Consider the following 15435-nt stretch of genomic DNA (forward strand, 5'->3'; position numbering starts at 1 on the left):
AGAAAAAAAAAAAGTTTCGATCTGTTGCTCTCCTGTCTGTCCTCTTCATAACGTCGTCTGTCTTTTCCTGGCTGTTAGTACAACGCTCCAGTACCAGAGTGTGCTTTCTGTACAGTTTCACTGTACGTACTGTGGATCCAAAACCAGTTTGGACTGCTATTTTATTCTCTCCTCGTATTTTATGTACAGCATATAAATAAATATTAAGAGAAAGAACTTGCACTGCGTTTGTATGTGTGTATGTGTGTGTGTGTCTGCGCACTGAGTGTGTGTATGTGTGTGTGCCTGCGCACTATTTGCGTGTGTTTGTCAGAATGTGTGTCTGCGCACTGTTTGTGTGTGTGTGTGTGTGTGTGTGTGTGTGCGCATGTTTATGTGCATGCCTGCCTGTGTGTGTGTGCATGCCTGTGTGTGTGTGTGTGTGTGTGTGTGTGCCTGCATGTGAAGTGACTCAAACAGCTGGTGATCCAGACAGGTTTTTACAGCATAACAGGAGATCAAAAACATGTTTAAAATAAAATACACTCTTATTATTATAGTTCTACCTTTATAGTACAAAATTGCCGCAGGAAAGGCTCATAAAATAGATGCAACGAGCCAAACTACTTTTTGACTAATTTATGGAAGGCGCCAGAAAGACTGTTTGGTGAAATTCTGTTTTGTAAGGCTGTAATCGTACATCTTACTCCTTGACAACATTGAGTTCCTCCTCTTTCAGCGCTAGCTGTCCTTAAATCTTTTACAGACGACAGACAGTAAGTTTGGTCTTGTATGGATGATTAAGTCGGGACAGGTCCTCGGGCCATGTTGATTGGCTGTGCGTTATTGCATGTTGTGGAGGCGGGGGCCTCGAGTAGGAAGGGACCAATCGGTGAAAAGGTCACGGAATGAGTGGCGGGTGGGAGGGACGGGGGGGGGGGGGGGGGGGACGGGGGGGGGGGGGTCGGTTAGGAGAACGCCGCCGCGCGCACTGGCTCTTCGGCGGACGGAAGCTGGCTCCGCGCCGCCTTGACCGTGTTCTTCATCAGCATGGCCACGGTCATGGGGCCCACCCCCCCTGGCACCGGGGTGATGAAGCCGGCCTTCTGACGCACTCCTGGGGGGGGGGGGGGCAAACAAGGGTCTCACTGAGTAAGCTGTGCTAAAAAATAAAATAAAAAACACCCCTTCTGCTCTCCCTAGGGTTGATGGGTAGGGGAAGAAACATTTCAGCTGATCATCAACCAAAATGTTTCATTAAGTGACTTGAGAAATTAGAATTTTTGGTTGAAAATGGCTGTTTCTTTCAAAATTGTGCAATCTGCAAGAAAGAGTTATCTGTAAGGGTTCTGAAAGTTGTGCACCTACAGAGTCTGTAAGGATCTGCTTTTGTCTGTTCCGTCACCAGAACCTTTTCTCCTTCCTCCTCCCTCCTCCTCCTCACCTTCAAAGTCCACGTCGCCCACCAGCCTGTCCCTGCCGGTCACAGGGTCCGGCACCCTGTTGATCCCCACGTCGATGACCGCCGCCCCTTCCTTGATCATGTCAGCAGTGATCAGGTTGGGGATCCCTGGTGGGGGAGAGAGAGAGACAGGCAGAGAGATTATGGAATGCCAGAATGGAGATATGGGAGGAAAAAGAAAAGAGAAAATAGCAGCAGTAGCAGTAGTACTAGTAATGGTAGCAGTATTAACAGTAGTGGTAGTAGCAGTATTAGGAATACCAGTAGTATCATAACAGTAGAAGTAATACTCCTGTGTAATAGACCATGGGAAGATTTGATTGGTTTCATATCCCGCAATACTAAGCCACAACATTCAGCGCACAGATATTATACATAATTCAACAGGCGGTATACAGGTAGAAGTGCTGTGTATGCTGTGCAAAATATTGTGTAGAAATCAGCTGAAGAGGACCCCAGGCAAAGCACGGGCGATGGAAAGCACACCACACGACCGATCGCATAGAGGGTCACGGAAACGATGTCAGGCACGTGTGCGTGGAGAGAGTAGTGCCCTACCCGCAGCGGCAATGACGATGTCGGCCATCTTGGTGTGCCGTCTGAGCTGGTCCCTGGGGGTGCAGCGGTGGGAGATGGTGACGGTGGCATCACCTGCAGGGCCAGCCGGCAGAGAAAGGGGTTAATGCCCGACCCTCCAAAAAGCAGGCCTTTCGGGTTGCCATGGTTACCTACATCGCCACTTTGAAATTACAGTCAAGAGCTGAGAACTGTTCCCATAACGTTCCGAGTGTCTCCGAGTTCGTCTGTCAGAGTTTCCGCTCAGCGACTTGACTGATTAGACTGGCACTGAGCCCCAAACACTCCTCCCTTACCCCCTGGCCTCTCGTGTTGCCCGTCGGTGTGCAGCAGCATGGCAATCGGCATGCCCACGTTCTTGGACCGACCCGCGACCACCACGTTCCTGCCCAGCGTGGGAATACCTGGGGGGGGGGGGGGGGGGTGAAGAACACAAAAAAAGACCTCTTCAGTCTCCAGTGCTGACCTGCCAGTGTCAGTCCCAGGTGGAGAACTGCTGTTCTATTCCGCTAGCACTGCTTCACTAAAATAACCAGCTGGGTCAATAACCACGAATGGATCGAATGCTAAAAATTTCAGCTAAGTGTGGTGGGTAAGAGTGTCAGGTAAAAGCCTAAAATGACTTTTGATTGATAGGAAACTGCAAGTACCTGCAGACATAGCACCCCCAAGTTAAACCTGCATACACAGTGCCCCCTCCAGGACTGGAGTTAAACCTGCATACACAGTGCCCCCTCCAGGACTGGAGTTAAACCTGCCAACACAGTGCCCCCTCCAGGACTGGAGTTAAACCTGCAGATACTGTGCCCCCTCCATGACTGGAGTATGAGGGAAGGAGGTGACGGGGGGGGTCACCTGTGCGTTTGATGATCTCCCAGACCCCCCAGGGAGTGGCGGGCAGCATGGCGGACTGGTCCAGGCACATGCGCCCCACGTTGACCACGTGGAAGCCGTCCACGTCCTTCTCTGGGATCACGGCGTTGCACACGCGCCGCTCGTCTATGTGATCTGCACAATTTACAGCTGAATTCATGACATTTTCAACATACACAATTCTTTTTTCATATGTCATATACGGTATATGTATGTGTGTATTTCTCATGGCAGTATATGGCACCCCCCCCCAGTCCCGCCCTTACCTGGCGCCCAGGTGAACCCCACCTCCTCCCTACCTGGTAGAGGCAGCTGGACCAGCAGCCCGTCCACTCTGTCGTCGGCGTTGAGTCTTTGGATCAGATCCATGAGCTCCAGCTCGGAGGTGCTGGGCGGCTTCAGGATGGTCTCACTGCTGATGCCTGGAGGGGCAGGAGGAAGGGGCGGGGTCGGTGAGGCATCACTATGGCAACATGTCCTGCCATTACCACTGCGCTCGTAAGCAGGAGGTGGATTGACAGTAACACTGAGAGCAGGAGGTGCATTGACAGTAACACTGAGAGCTGGAGGTGCATTGACAGTAACACTGAGAGCAGGAGGTGCATTGACAGTAACACTGAGAGCAAGAGGTGCATTGACAATAACACTGAGAGCAGGAGGTGCATTGACAGTAACACTGAGAGCAGGAGGTGCATTGACAGTAACACTGAGAGCAGGAGGTGCATTGACAGTAACACTGAGAGCAGGAGGTGCATTGACAGTAACACTGAGAGCAGGAGGTGCATTGACAGTAACACTGAGAGCAGGAGGTGCATTGACAGTAACACTGAGAGCAGGAGGTGCATTGACAGTAACACTGCGAGCAGGAGGTGCATTGACAGTAACACTGAGAGCAGGAGGTGCATTGACAGTAACACTGAGAGGATGGATGTGCAGATTCACTCATAGGCTGGAGGGTTTCCTGTGCTTAACGTACAGACTCTGAATTTATTCATGGCGGTTTGATGGTGAAATGCAGCGAATGGGAGGATTAAGGTCTGAATGTGAGCGCATGCCTGGGGCCTGGACGTGCGGGCGGTCATGTGATGGGGGTGTGCGGGCGGTCATGTGATGGGGGTGTGCGGGCGAGGCGCGAGTCGCACCCACGGCGGCGGCGGCGCGGGCTTTGTTGAGGACGTAGGAGTGGCTGGCCGGGTCGTCCCCCACCAGGACCACGCTGAGGTGCGGGCGCCGGTTCCCCGCCGAAACCCACTTCTCCACCTCCGCCTGGGCCTCCTGCCGGACCTGCCGCGCCAGCTTCCTGCCGGAGATCACCACCGCTTCCTGTCTGAGGGGTCGGGAGGACAGGGCAGAGGAGCACGAGAGGCTAAGGTCATGTTCCAAAATAATCCAATCTGACATATTGCCCACAATGCACTGTGCAGGAGTGAGCAACGAGGGTCCGTCTGTCTGGGGATGTCATAGCAACTCCCGCTCTTATTACATTTAGCCCAATCATTCATCTGATCAGACACTTTTTATTAAGTGATGAGCTACTGCTGTGGACTGCACCTGCATCAATGGTGAAAACATTTTACTGTTGCTATTTAGAAGTTTCAACCAAAATCGGGGCCAAAAAGCATACAGGCCTCCCCACTTTGATAGATCAGCATAATAAGGCTTTCCAAGTGTCAGTTAAAAACATGGGAGTCCCATCAAAACATACCTCTAATTCCAACTATGAGAGCAGTAAGTGGATTAATTAACCAAGCAAAACAAAACATGCAGTCACATTAGCAACCATGCAGCCAATGGGGAAGACAGCCCTTGAGTCAGTTACAGTACTGTTCATGTTCAATAAGCAGAAATGGTGCTTGCTTATGTAACAGCAAACAGTAAATATAGTTGAATGTGTTTATGATATAACCCCCTCTTTGACAAAGTGGAATCTGACTTGACTACCAGGGTTTCTTGCTTGTCCTCAGGTTTCCAAGAGAGGCCGTAGGTGGACCGAAATTTAGAAAGGGCTGACCTTTAAAAACTAGTGACACCCTATCTTAAATGAACTCTTACATGGTCCCCATTAGACTGTTAGAGTTGAATACTGGAAATTTTCCTGTGAATGCATCGAAGATAGCAAACACATTCTGCAGAAAATCATGAATGTAGATGTTTGGAGAAAAAAAGGTACATGGAAAAAAATCCATCTAAGAGGTTAGAAGACAGTAGCAGAGCGCAGATGGAAGGTAAATTCACGCAAGGATTATGCGGGATTTCGTCAGCCTGGAGGCGTGCTGTAACGAACGACTGTCACCTCTAGGAGGACACGAGAGTTTGCTGATAATATAATTTAGGAACCGCACCTAATCCGTATTAAAATCCCAATTTCACACAATTAAATAAAATTGCATATCTCTTCAGACACCGATTCAACTCCCCGCGTTGTTTTCGAATGCAAACGAAATTAAAACGGTAACTGTAAGCAACAATACCTAGCTTGGCAACGTTACTAATATTTAAAAGGTGCAAATTGTGGACATTCATTAAATCCCAGGTGTTACTGAATTCTGGAAGCAAATCAGAAAATATCGGCAAGAAATTAAGCAGGCAATTCTGTAGGCAGGTAACTTGCGAGATCTGTACCATGCAGTGATATATAAAACATGTAAAGCGCATTTGCAAACTAACAATTACGCTATAAATATAAATAATATAAAGATTAGGCCAAATACAGCAACATCAATACGACTACTACTACTACTACTACTAATAATAATAATAATAATAGCAATTTTTTACCTTGTTGATGACAAGTTAAGTCTACGCACGCGCTGTTGCTCTTGCGGGTTTCTGCATAACTTCATCATCAGTGCTCTGAAGGAGGCCATGGTTTTCAAGGAATAGCGCTCTTAGCGCAGAAGACACGACACCTAAAGCCAAGAAGGATGGGACGGGAGGTCCAGCTCGCCTCGCGGAGGACAGCGGCGAGGGAAGACGGGACCCGCAGAAGGCTTTTAACATTCCCTCTCATGTACATGCCTCTGACGTCAGAGAAATTGGAGTCAGCCCTCATTGGCACCAATGTGGGACTACCCTGTTTCATATCTCCGAACTCCTCCTCGTGCACGCTATCTGCCGAGCAGCGTTTCTCTACTTGCTCAAAGCAAAGTCTTTGATTGGCTGCTAGACACGTCAGACGCGCGCATTCATCCGGCAACGGTAAGTGCGCGTTTTTTTTGGGGAAAAGGAACAGCATATGTAACCTCTCTACTCTCCAACTAACAATGCATTATTTAAGCACGTCTTAAAATTCAGAAAGTATAGTGGTATATAACTTCTACCATCTAAGGTTGCAAGTCTTATCACCATTGTGGTGGACTGTTTTAGGGTGCCAAGCACCCTATTGTAATTTTTCTGGGGCCTCATTTATGAAAAATTGGATTGAAAAATTAGACCTTACCTTAAGATCATTTTTTTGATTCAGATGAACAGGAAATCACATTTATGTAACAAATACAGTGATGTAGGTGATTAGAAACAAATTTGATCATATTTGTGATGAAAAATGTGTGTTCAGTGGAACAACTTGAAATTATTAAAGAATATTGTCTTGTCCAAAAAGATAAGAAAATGAAAAAAATTATGAAAATGTAATTTTTGATTTGACTATACAATAAATCACATTATGTAACAACCTGGTTGATAACAGTGAACAGAAAAGTGTTTGAAGGTGTTTATGATGAAAGATGTGTTTCAGTGAAACAAATAACAAAATATATTAGACAATAAGACAATAGCCTTGTCCAAAAAGTGATACAATTTTGTAAATGTCATTTTTTTGTTTCAGATGAACATGAAATCAGGTTTATTTAACAACAACGCTGAAGTACTATTTGAATATGTTTATGATGAAAAATGTGTGTTCAGTGGGAAAATGGCAAAATACAAAATATAAAATGCTAAAACTTTATATGTCCTGTCTTGTTTCCAAATTTGCTCAGTGATGTTCGAATGGTTTGATTGGATACATTTCTCTTACAGGCTCTTAATATGCCATTTAACCTATATTTGAGTGTGCAAGTTTTTAACGCTTGCTGCTTGCTGTAGGGCACCGTTTGTACGTAGAAACATTTTGACGCTGCTTAACATAGTGTAAGAAATCTGTCTCTGATGCCAATATGTCTGCTGGCCACACATTCCCTTGATCTTATCATTATCACAATACAGTTGGTACAATGGTAGAATAGCGACCGGGAGTGAGAGATTGGGAACCATTCAAGTCAACAGATGTGCTAATTCAATCACAACAGGACAGCCAATACACTATGGCCTAATTGATAGGTGTTACAAGAACTGACTACATCCGTCTTGGTATGTGTATTCAACACTCCTGATCAAAGCTTCGAAAACAAATAAGAAGCAGCCTCTGGAAAGGTTCGTGGTTCATTCTGACTCTGCTGAATCCAAGGTGTCATTCGTTATGCTTTGTCACTGCCGGTATTGGAAATAAACTTTGTACTTTTTCATCACGTTCGAGAATAGAAAATAAGTGAGGTTGATATATTTTTGAATAGTCCATTTAAATTAGACAAAAATCAAAAAGCAACAATTAATTTTAATTATTATTATTTTCCCCAGTAATAGCTCATTTTTATTTCAATATACGTTTTCTTTACAACAATGTTCACATTACTTGAACCATTTTCTTTGTTCTTGCACTGTTAAATCGTTGAACTATATAGTCGCATTGCGCTTTTATTTTGAAATTGTTGCTTGTTTACCAAACCGGAAGTTAAAACCTCAAATTCACCGCTTTAGAAGCACATGTTAGAAACGCCGTAGGGTTCTCTACAGCCTGTTTAGCAAGCTAGCTAGATACTTTGAAAATCAACTAAACAAACGCATTTAAAAAATACCTAAAGATTTCACAATGCCGAAAGTCAAAACCGAAAAGAAAAGCAGACAACACCAGGAAGTTAAAAGTCAAGGTTTGTTTTTAAATGACTGGATGGTCGTTTGATTTAGGTGTGCAGCCTGCTAGCTAGTTAGCTCACCGTGTTTAGTTTGTTATTTAGCGAATTTTCCGTTAGTTCTGTTTTACCGAATTGTCCGTTAATTCATGTACAGTCCTACTGTACATCACCTGCAGCTCCAGTCGAGTTAGTCATTGGCTACATTCTACAAAGCTATATACGGATTTGAACTAAGTTCAGTAGGCTAGCCTACTTAAGGATCTGTACAAAATGATGGAAACAACTACAACATATGCTACAACAACTACAATGTATGAATATAAAGTAACTCAAGGGGCAGAGTCACCCATTCGCCTTCAAAACAGCTTCACCCCCTCTTGGAATGCTGTCATACAATTCAATAACTGTGTAGCGGAATATTGGCCCATTCAGACGAGAAGCCTCCTGTTTTTAAAGGAATGAAATAGGTTGAAATGTGCTTTAAACAGCGCTCCATAGCGTTACAGATGTGCCGATGCTACTGTAGTTCTGGCGCTGGCAATTCAGCCTTTTTGGACGAATTACCTCATGTTAAACTGCGCATCAGAGTGTTGATTGTCAGACCTGTTATATAGCTGCTATAACGCTATCCATGTGGTGTTTCCGTTATTTTGTCCAACTCCCTACTTAGCTTGGGAAATATTATTCGAAAACGTAATTTTGACACCTTTTGTTTGTTAGATGCATATGCCACTCAATACATCAATGTAATTGTTAGTTTGCTAGTTACTGTAGCTAATAAAGATACTCAAGTTGCGTGCAAGTATCATTGCTCAGTTGTGGCTTGTTTCTAGTATTAATTAACTCACAGTCCTGATAGCTTTAGTGGAGAGTGAACCCATCCCAACGAAATATTGTTTTGTGTACTAAAGGTAATATTGGTTATTTACTGTGCGCCGTTGTTGACGTGTTTCAATTGTAGCTAGCAATGGCAATACATGTGAAATTACCTAACAAGCCTTGATATAAGGTCTGTCACTCCAATTGGTTTTTTTTCTTTTCTTTTCCCTCTCTTTATTTTTCACAAGGTATAATGTTCAACACGGGAATTGGGCAGCACATTTTGAAAAACCCACTGGTTGTCAATGGCATTATTGAGAAGGTAAGCAAATATTGATCTCTTGATTTCGATGACGTTCATAGCGATGACATTTGATACGTATAGGTACATACAGCACTGTAGTACTTAGCATATCCTTTATGACCACAGTAAAATGAGGGTACAGGGTGATTCTCCATTTGAACTTTTCTCACTCTAGATATTGATAATTACAATGATCTTTGCAGGCAGCTCTTAGGCCAACAGACGTGGTGCTGGAGGTCGGGCCAGGAACTGGTAACATGACAGTCAAACTTCTGGAGAAGGCCAAGAAGGTGATTACACAGTAAAATCAGTCAGGAGGTTAAACTGTGCAAAACTGCTACCAACAAGTGAAATATTAGTAGCTGTTATTGATTGTACCTTAAGGAATTTTAGACCAGTTTTAGACCGTTAAAGATTTTAGCAGTTTTTTCGGTTTGGAAGGCTGGTATTTAAATGGTGACTGTGTGAACTGCTGACATTACGGTTTTTGTCCCTTCACTGTTCAAAGGTTGTTGCTTGCGAGCTGGACACCAGGCTGGTAGCTGAACTCCAGAAGAGAGTACAGTGCACGTAAGCCTTGTGCAGCCAGTTTATAACATAGTACCATTTCCTACTGTAGTCAACAAAATAATACAGGAATATACAGTAGATCACATGGGAGATTAACAAGGCGATATTTTTTTCTATAAGCACATTCTTCATCTTCCCAAATACGAGACATGAAAAACCTGATACTGAGATGTTGGATTTATGAGGGGAAAGTGGAGGGCGGGGAGGGGGGGAGAGACTGTCCTGCTCAGGACAGAACGGTAGAAATAAACAAACATGTTAATGAACTGACAGATGTTTAAAGCCGGGTCTCACACACACACACACACACACACACACACGGAAGTGTCAGCGCAGGTGCATCACCAGGTTGACTCGGGTGGTTCTTTCGCCACACACACACACACACACACACACACGGACGTGTCAGCGGAGACACATCCCCAGGCTGACTCTGGCGGTCCTCCTTTCGCAGGCCGATGCAGACGAAGCTGCAGATCCTGGTGGGGGACGTGCTGAAGGCGGAGCTTCCCTTCTTTGACGTCTGCGTGGCCAACCTGCCATATCAGGTACGGGACGAGATGGTCACGCGGTCTCCATGGAAACGTTGCAGCGTTTATTCTTTTGCATGGCAGCCGGAGTGTTTGTCAGAGGGGCTGACTGTGCGCTGTTTCTGCTTGACAGATCTCCTCGCCCTTTGTGTTCAAGCTGCTTCTACACAGGCCCTTCTTCAGGTAAGAGATGGCTTTGCCTAGAGACCCAGTGTGTGTTCACTGCTGAAATTAGCAGGGTAAAAACAAATAAAAATAGGGCATTTTCTTTTGAGCTGCTGAACTGTAGTCCTTGATTCAGAGACTGTGTGCCAGTCGAAACGGAATTTGCGGTCTGCGTAATAATTTCACATCATGTTTTGGATATCCTTTCATGCCAGTCCCAGTCCTAATCCCAGCCTAGTGGTAGAGTCTACTATATGGTTCTCTAAGGTGGATCACTAAGGACTCCATCTATGATGGATCATAATTTATTTCCAGTGCTCATATCCACAGGCCTTTTTATAGCTAGGAAATATAGCTATTAGACTTTCAATTTTTATTAGAAATTGATCATTTGCTATGGCTATGGAAGTCTCAAATGATCCTAAGAGTCTAATTTTCTTAATAGTTGCCTACTTTTCATTTTTATTTGTGCCTGCTTTAATTTTACTCCTGTCCGTTTGAAAAAGGATTTTAAGCACACGTCACAAGAGTAGATGTGTTTCCGTAAAGAAGTGGACACCATTGCCCTGGAATTAAAATTTGCACTGCAGAAGTGAGGACAAGCAAAGGGAGTTATACCTGTGTGTACAGAACCTGAACCATGATAAACTCCCCAGCTTACAAAAACGACTGATAAGACCCAGTTTCAGTGTAAATGAGGGTTAATTCTACAGTGTAATTGAGTTGTTTCTTTGTGTTTTTTTGTAGTTGCGTGTCACCTCATAGTGAGTGGAGGAACTTACTTTGCATTACATTACATTACAGGCATTTAGCAGACACTCTTATCCAGAGTGACTTACACAACTTTTTACGTAGCATTTACATTTTTGCACTTCATCCATTTATACAGCTGGGTATATACTGAAGCCATGCAGGTTAAGTACCTTGCTCAAGGGTTACAACGGCAGTGTCCTACCGGAGAATCGAACCTGTGACCATTAGGTTACAAGACCAGCTCCTTACCCATTATACTGCACTGCTGCCCATTCTCACTTTTGCAGTCTTGCTTCACTTTGCAGTCTCACTTTATTTTTTTTCCCCCGAAGGTGTGCGGTGCTGATGTTCCAGCGCGAGTTTGCCATGCGGCTGGTGGCGAAGCCGGGAGACAAGCTGTACTGCCGGCTCTCCATAAACACCCAGCTGCTGGCCCGCGTGGACCACCTGATGAAGGTCTGTCAGCTCAGCTCAACTCAAATCAGTCAGAGCAACATGTACTTGTATAGCGCATCTTGCAAGGAATATGTTGGGGTTCGCTGCACAGGATATCCTGGGTTTAAACCGCTGCACAAACAAGCCAGAGGCGACAGCGGAAAGGAGAACTTGGCTAGTGGCATATAGGAAGAGTCCTTGAGAGGAATCGGACTCATGGGGGAAGCCTGTCCTGCTCTGGGCCGTCTCAGGGTGTGGGGTCATAGAGACAAGATATGGTTGGGTCCGTTTTCGGTCCACTGAATCGGTTCAGGACCGGTTGTATGAATGTGGTGGTCCCGGGGGAAGGGGGGAGGGGCTTGGGGGTGTGGACAGTGGGCTCAGAAGTGGCTCGAGATCCAGGGCAGAATGTGATTTGATTGAAGGCAAAAATAAGACTCAATAAATCTGTGATCACCAGTGACGAATGTTTCTGAAGCTGGGTTCAGTTGTTCCTGAGACTGGATGAAGGCACATGCATTTGGGTTCAGTCTAAATTTGAAAGTGTGTTGCTGTTCTGCCAGATTGCACATATACAGACTAGCGTTTGCAGTAAGGTCCAGGGGGGGGGGTCCTTTGCCTCCCTTGGTTAATTAATGCATTGTTCTTCCAGGTGCCGTTCATTCATTTGCTCACGTTTTCTTTGCACTTACAGGTGGGAAAGAACAACTTTCGCCCCCCACCTAAAGTAGAATCCAGCGTGGTCAGAATAGAACCCAAGAATCCTCCTCCACCAGTCAATTTCCAGGTACGTTCCCCTTTTGGATGACGGACAGTTACGATTGCTCACGTTCGGGTCTCCGTATGAGTGCCCCCGTGAGAGATTACGGGTCATCAATTTGACAAGGAAGGAGATGGTGCTTTGCAAACTACAGTCCCCACAATGCAGCCAGAGTGGAGAGTTTGCACCTCTCTCTGACTCTCGCTTCTGTGGGACATCCACGGGACCCCAGCAACAATTGGCGCTGACATGGTCAGGATTCTTTTCCAGGCCATGGGGCACATCATTGCCGAAAGGCTAGCCAATTAGCTGGAACACGCTAACGGATAACCCCCATTATTATTTTTTTTTTATTGAATAAATGTAATGTTTTGGGCCTGATTTGCAGAACCTGGTTTGCCGCATGTCGGTATGTCTCCAGCCTTCTGCCATAACCATGTCAACCATTATTACATCACAAAGCGGTGACCCACATGGATGAGGTCACCCTCCTGAAGGCTCGTTACATAACTTGTCTGTTGTTCCCACAATTATTGGTTTCACAGAGTAGGAATTGTGAAATGAGGATTCCTGGAGAGTGACTGTTTTATCCATTTGCTTTTCAGGAGTGGGATGGCCTTGTGAGAATAGCATTTATAAGAAAGAATAAGACTCTCAATGCAGGATTCAAGTAAGTGGAGTCAAGGAAATATGAACAAGTTTGCTGTCCAGGTGGGTAGTTAATAAATAAGGTAGTAAGCGACTTGTCTGTTTCCATTATTTCAGATCCACAGCAGTTGAGCAGCTCTTGGAAAAGAATTACAGGATTCACTGTTCTGTGCACAGCATTGTAAGTAAACAACTTAAAATCTTGTTAAAACCCTGCTCTTATGAGTGCAACTTCACAATGTGTAAGGACAAATTTGATGTTGTTCAAATGTGGTTTTAATTGTAATTTCACCTTTCCAATACTTCCACGTCCTCTAACAGGAAATACCACAAGACTTCAGCATTGCACAAAAAATAGAGGGCGTTCTTCAGGAAACTGAGTTTGGTGAGAAGCGAGCTCGGTCCATGGACATCGATGACTTCATGGTGTAAGTACAGAACTGGCGAGTCATCTTCAGCTTGGAGACGCACTAAAATATAAAATAAAAAATCTAGAATATCCATTTGTTTTCCATGTTGTACACTTCTGACATCCTTTTAGAAAATGGCAAGCATTGTTGGGCTGAATGGCCTGTTCTCGTTATCGTGTTATGTAATGTTATATATATATATTTTTTTTTGCATGAATCCTGAATTAAATCATACTTTGTTTTCTTCCTCAGGCTTCTCCATGCTTTTAACTCCGCTGGGATCCACTTCTCCTAAATGGGAAACTCTGTGGGAACGCCAGGAATGACGGAAGCTGTGTCAGTGACGAAGTGATTCTGACGGCCAATCAATCTGGGGCCTTGAGTGAACATTATCGATTGCGTCGTGTCAGTCACGTTTCCTTGGAGATTCCCCGAGGACCTACCCAGCTGAGCTGACTTTTTGCGTTTGCTTGCAGGTCGTGGGCCTTTTTGGCTTTCTCCTCAGTGTGGGGCTGAGGTGAGCGAGCTGGTTCTCGAGGTTCTGGCTCTCGCAGAACGACCCGGCAGTTACGTAACCATGCCGTTGCCCAGTTCACAGTGTGCTGTGGACTCCTGGCATTTTACTGTAGGCAGATCTAGATGCCTGAAGGATTGGGAACCGCATGGAAAGGAGGGAACCTACAACCCTAATACTGTTAGAGGCTCATCTCACCGAGCAACTCACTGGCTTGGCTCACTCCTGTAATAACAGCCGATGTGTGATTTCATCTGATAATTGTGTCCCAGTTCAGTGATTGGGATCCCTGCCTCCCTTCAGGGCTAAAGGAAGGGGGGGGGGGGCTTCACCTGAGGTCACAGCAGGCAGTGCTGAAGAACACAGCTGTGAAGGTCCCTGGCAACAGATATTTTCCATTTTTAATGTTTTTTTTTTTGAGGTCAGTATTTTGACAGTAACCCAACAAAACAGTTTGATTCAATGGTCACAGTACTCTTTCCATAAATAACTGGTATTGCCTTTTGCTTGTATGTAAATCTAATTGAGAAAGCATGTGTGTAGAGGTACTCATAATATATATGTATATCAAAGCTGTCTAAAGTTGTGTGCACAAGTTTTTTGAAAGAAGCAGTTATTTTAAAATGGCCTCACGCTGTAAATCTGTTTGGGGCTGGTGTTCAGGAGCCGGTGGGGAAAATTCCCCGATTGTTTTTGGAAAGCCGTGGCAGTGTGACACCGGTCAGAATCTTGGTTTTTCAGCCAGCTGGTGAAAGGTCAGACGCGTGTACCTTTTTGAGTAAGGTACTTTACCTGGACTGCGTCGGTAAATATCTGGCTGTGTAAATGGGTATGAGACATGTTGTGCAAACCATCCAAGTTAAGGTCATCTGCAAAGCAAACATAAATCAAGCCAGCCAAGTTGCCCTTCACTTAAAAGCTTTAGGAGTGTGTCAATGTCAAACTCCGTTCCTTCAACCTTGGGAGGTTTCTCTAGGCCAGGGCTGGTCAACCCTCAACCAAAGATCTTATTTCCTGAACCAAGGAATATTTAGTGAAATCAGGTGGTGTAGGGCATGGTTGGAGCAGACACCGCAGCCCCCAGGACCTGGAGTTGAGTAGCGCTGCTCTAGGTGCTGTCTTCATTAATGGGAATTTCTGACTTTAGAACCTGCCATTCACGAGTCTGTGCCACGTCCCCACATACAATGTGTGTACATGCATTAAAGCTAATGGTGGAAAAGAGGTTGTGGTCGGCGAACCACTTAGCCTTCACTCAAGAATGAAAATGGAACAAATATCTTTTTGTACAAATATTTCAGATCACTGGTAATCACAAGTAGTGCTCAAATCATGTCTATTGATAAACCTATCTTGGTAGACATTTTACTGATGCCTAACTTTGATTATTGTTAGTGCTTCTGGGTAAAATGGGCTTCTGTGGTAAAGCCACTGTTCTGAATGCTGTCAAGGGACGGTGTACAGTGTTCAAGGTTTTTGAGAGTGCTTTTAAAAGTCTTGAAGGTAAGCTAAACAAGCCTAAACCTTTGGCTTGTGACCTGTCGGATGCATCTCTAGAATTTGAACTGAATGTAATGATGGTCGAGCTTCTGCTGCCTTACACCTACATTTTAAATTAACACAGGGATGCAGACCAATCCTGTCTCAAACGGTGCATGTGCACCAAGTTTTTCTGCAGTTCCTTG

General features: G+C 44.9%; 2 protein-coding genes across 2 annotated transcripts; one reads left to right on the top strand and one right to left on the bottom strand.

The window, feature by feature from the left end:
- Positions 1-947: 947 nt before the first annotated feature.
- Positions 948-5987, bottom strand: LOC118213034 (bifunctional methylenetetrahydrofolate dehydrogenase/cyclohydrolase, mitochondrial-like). The gene is made up of 8 exons (XM_035391634.1): positions 5669-5987; positions 4033-4217; positions 3190-3312; positions 2873-3025; positions 2314-2421; positions 2000-2092; positions 1424-1549; positions 948-1096 (listed from the first exon to the last, which is right to left on the bottom strand). The coding sequence occupies exons 1-8, from the start codon at positions 5755-5757 to the stop codon at positions 948-950; spliced, it is 1026 nt and encodes a 341-aa protein (XP_035247525.1). The 5' UTR covers positions 5758-5987.
- Positions 5988-7661: 1674 nt separating this feature from the next.
- dimt1l (DIM1 dimethyladenosine transferase 1-like (S. cerevisiae)) lies at positions 7662-13673 on the top strand. Its single transcript, XM_035391939.1, has 12 exons — positions 7662-7857; positions 8910-8983; positions 9169-9255; positions 9474-9535; positions 9990-10083; positions 10199-10248; positions 11316-11439; positions 12113-12205; positions 12784-12848; positions 12944-13007; positions 13148-13254; positions 13489-13673. The coding sequence occupies exons 1-12, from the start codon at positions 7800-7802 to the stop codon at positions 13529-13531; spliced, it is 921 nt and encodes a 306-aa protein (XP_035247830.1). The 5' UTR covers positions 7662-7799; the 3' UTR covers positions 13532-13673.
- Positions 13674-15435: the final 1762 nt, after the last annotated feature.

Source organism: Anguilla anguilla, chromosome 14 (genome assembly GCF_013347855.1).
Source record: "Anguilla anguilla isolate fAngAng1 chromosome 14, fAngAng1.pri, whole genome shotgun sequence".
NCBI classification, from domain to species: domain Eukaryota; kingdom Metazoa; phylum Chordata; class Actinopteri; order Anguilliformes; family Anguillidae; genus Anguilla; species Anguilla anguilla.

Coding starts and splice junctions, on each gene's coding strand:
- LOC118213034 (XM_035391634.1), bottom strand. CDS start 5,757: ATGGCCTCCTTCAGAGCACTGATGATGAAGTTATGCAGAAACCCGCAA. Junction 3,026..3,189: donor GGTCCAGCTGCCTCTACCAG/GTAGGGAGGAGG, acceptor TAAATTGTGCAG/ATCACATAGACGAGCGGCGC. Junction 1,097..1,423: donor GGGCGACGTGGACTTTGAAG/GTGAGGAGGAGG, acceptor CCCCCCCCCCAG/GAGTGCGTCAGAAGGCCGGC.
- dimt1l (XM_035391939.1), top strand. CDS start 7,800: ATGCCGAAAGTCAAAACCGAAAAGAAAAGCAGACAACACCAGGAAGTT. Junction 7,858..8,909: donor CCAGGAAGTTAAAAGTCAAG/GTTTGTTTTTAA, acceptor ATTTTTCACAAG/GTATAATGTTCAACACGGGA. Junction 13,255..13,488: donor GACATCGATGACTTCATGGT/GTAAGTACAGAA, acceptor TTTCTTCCTCAG/GCTTCTCCATGCTTTTAACT.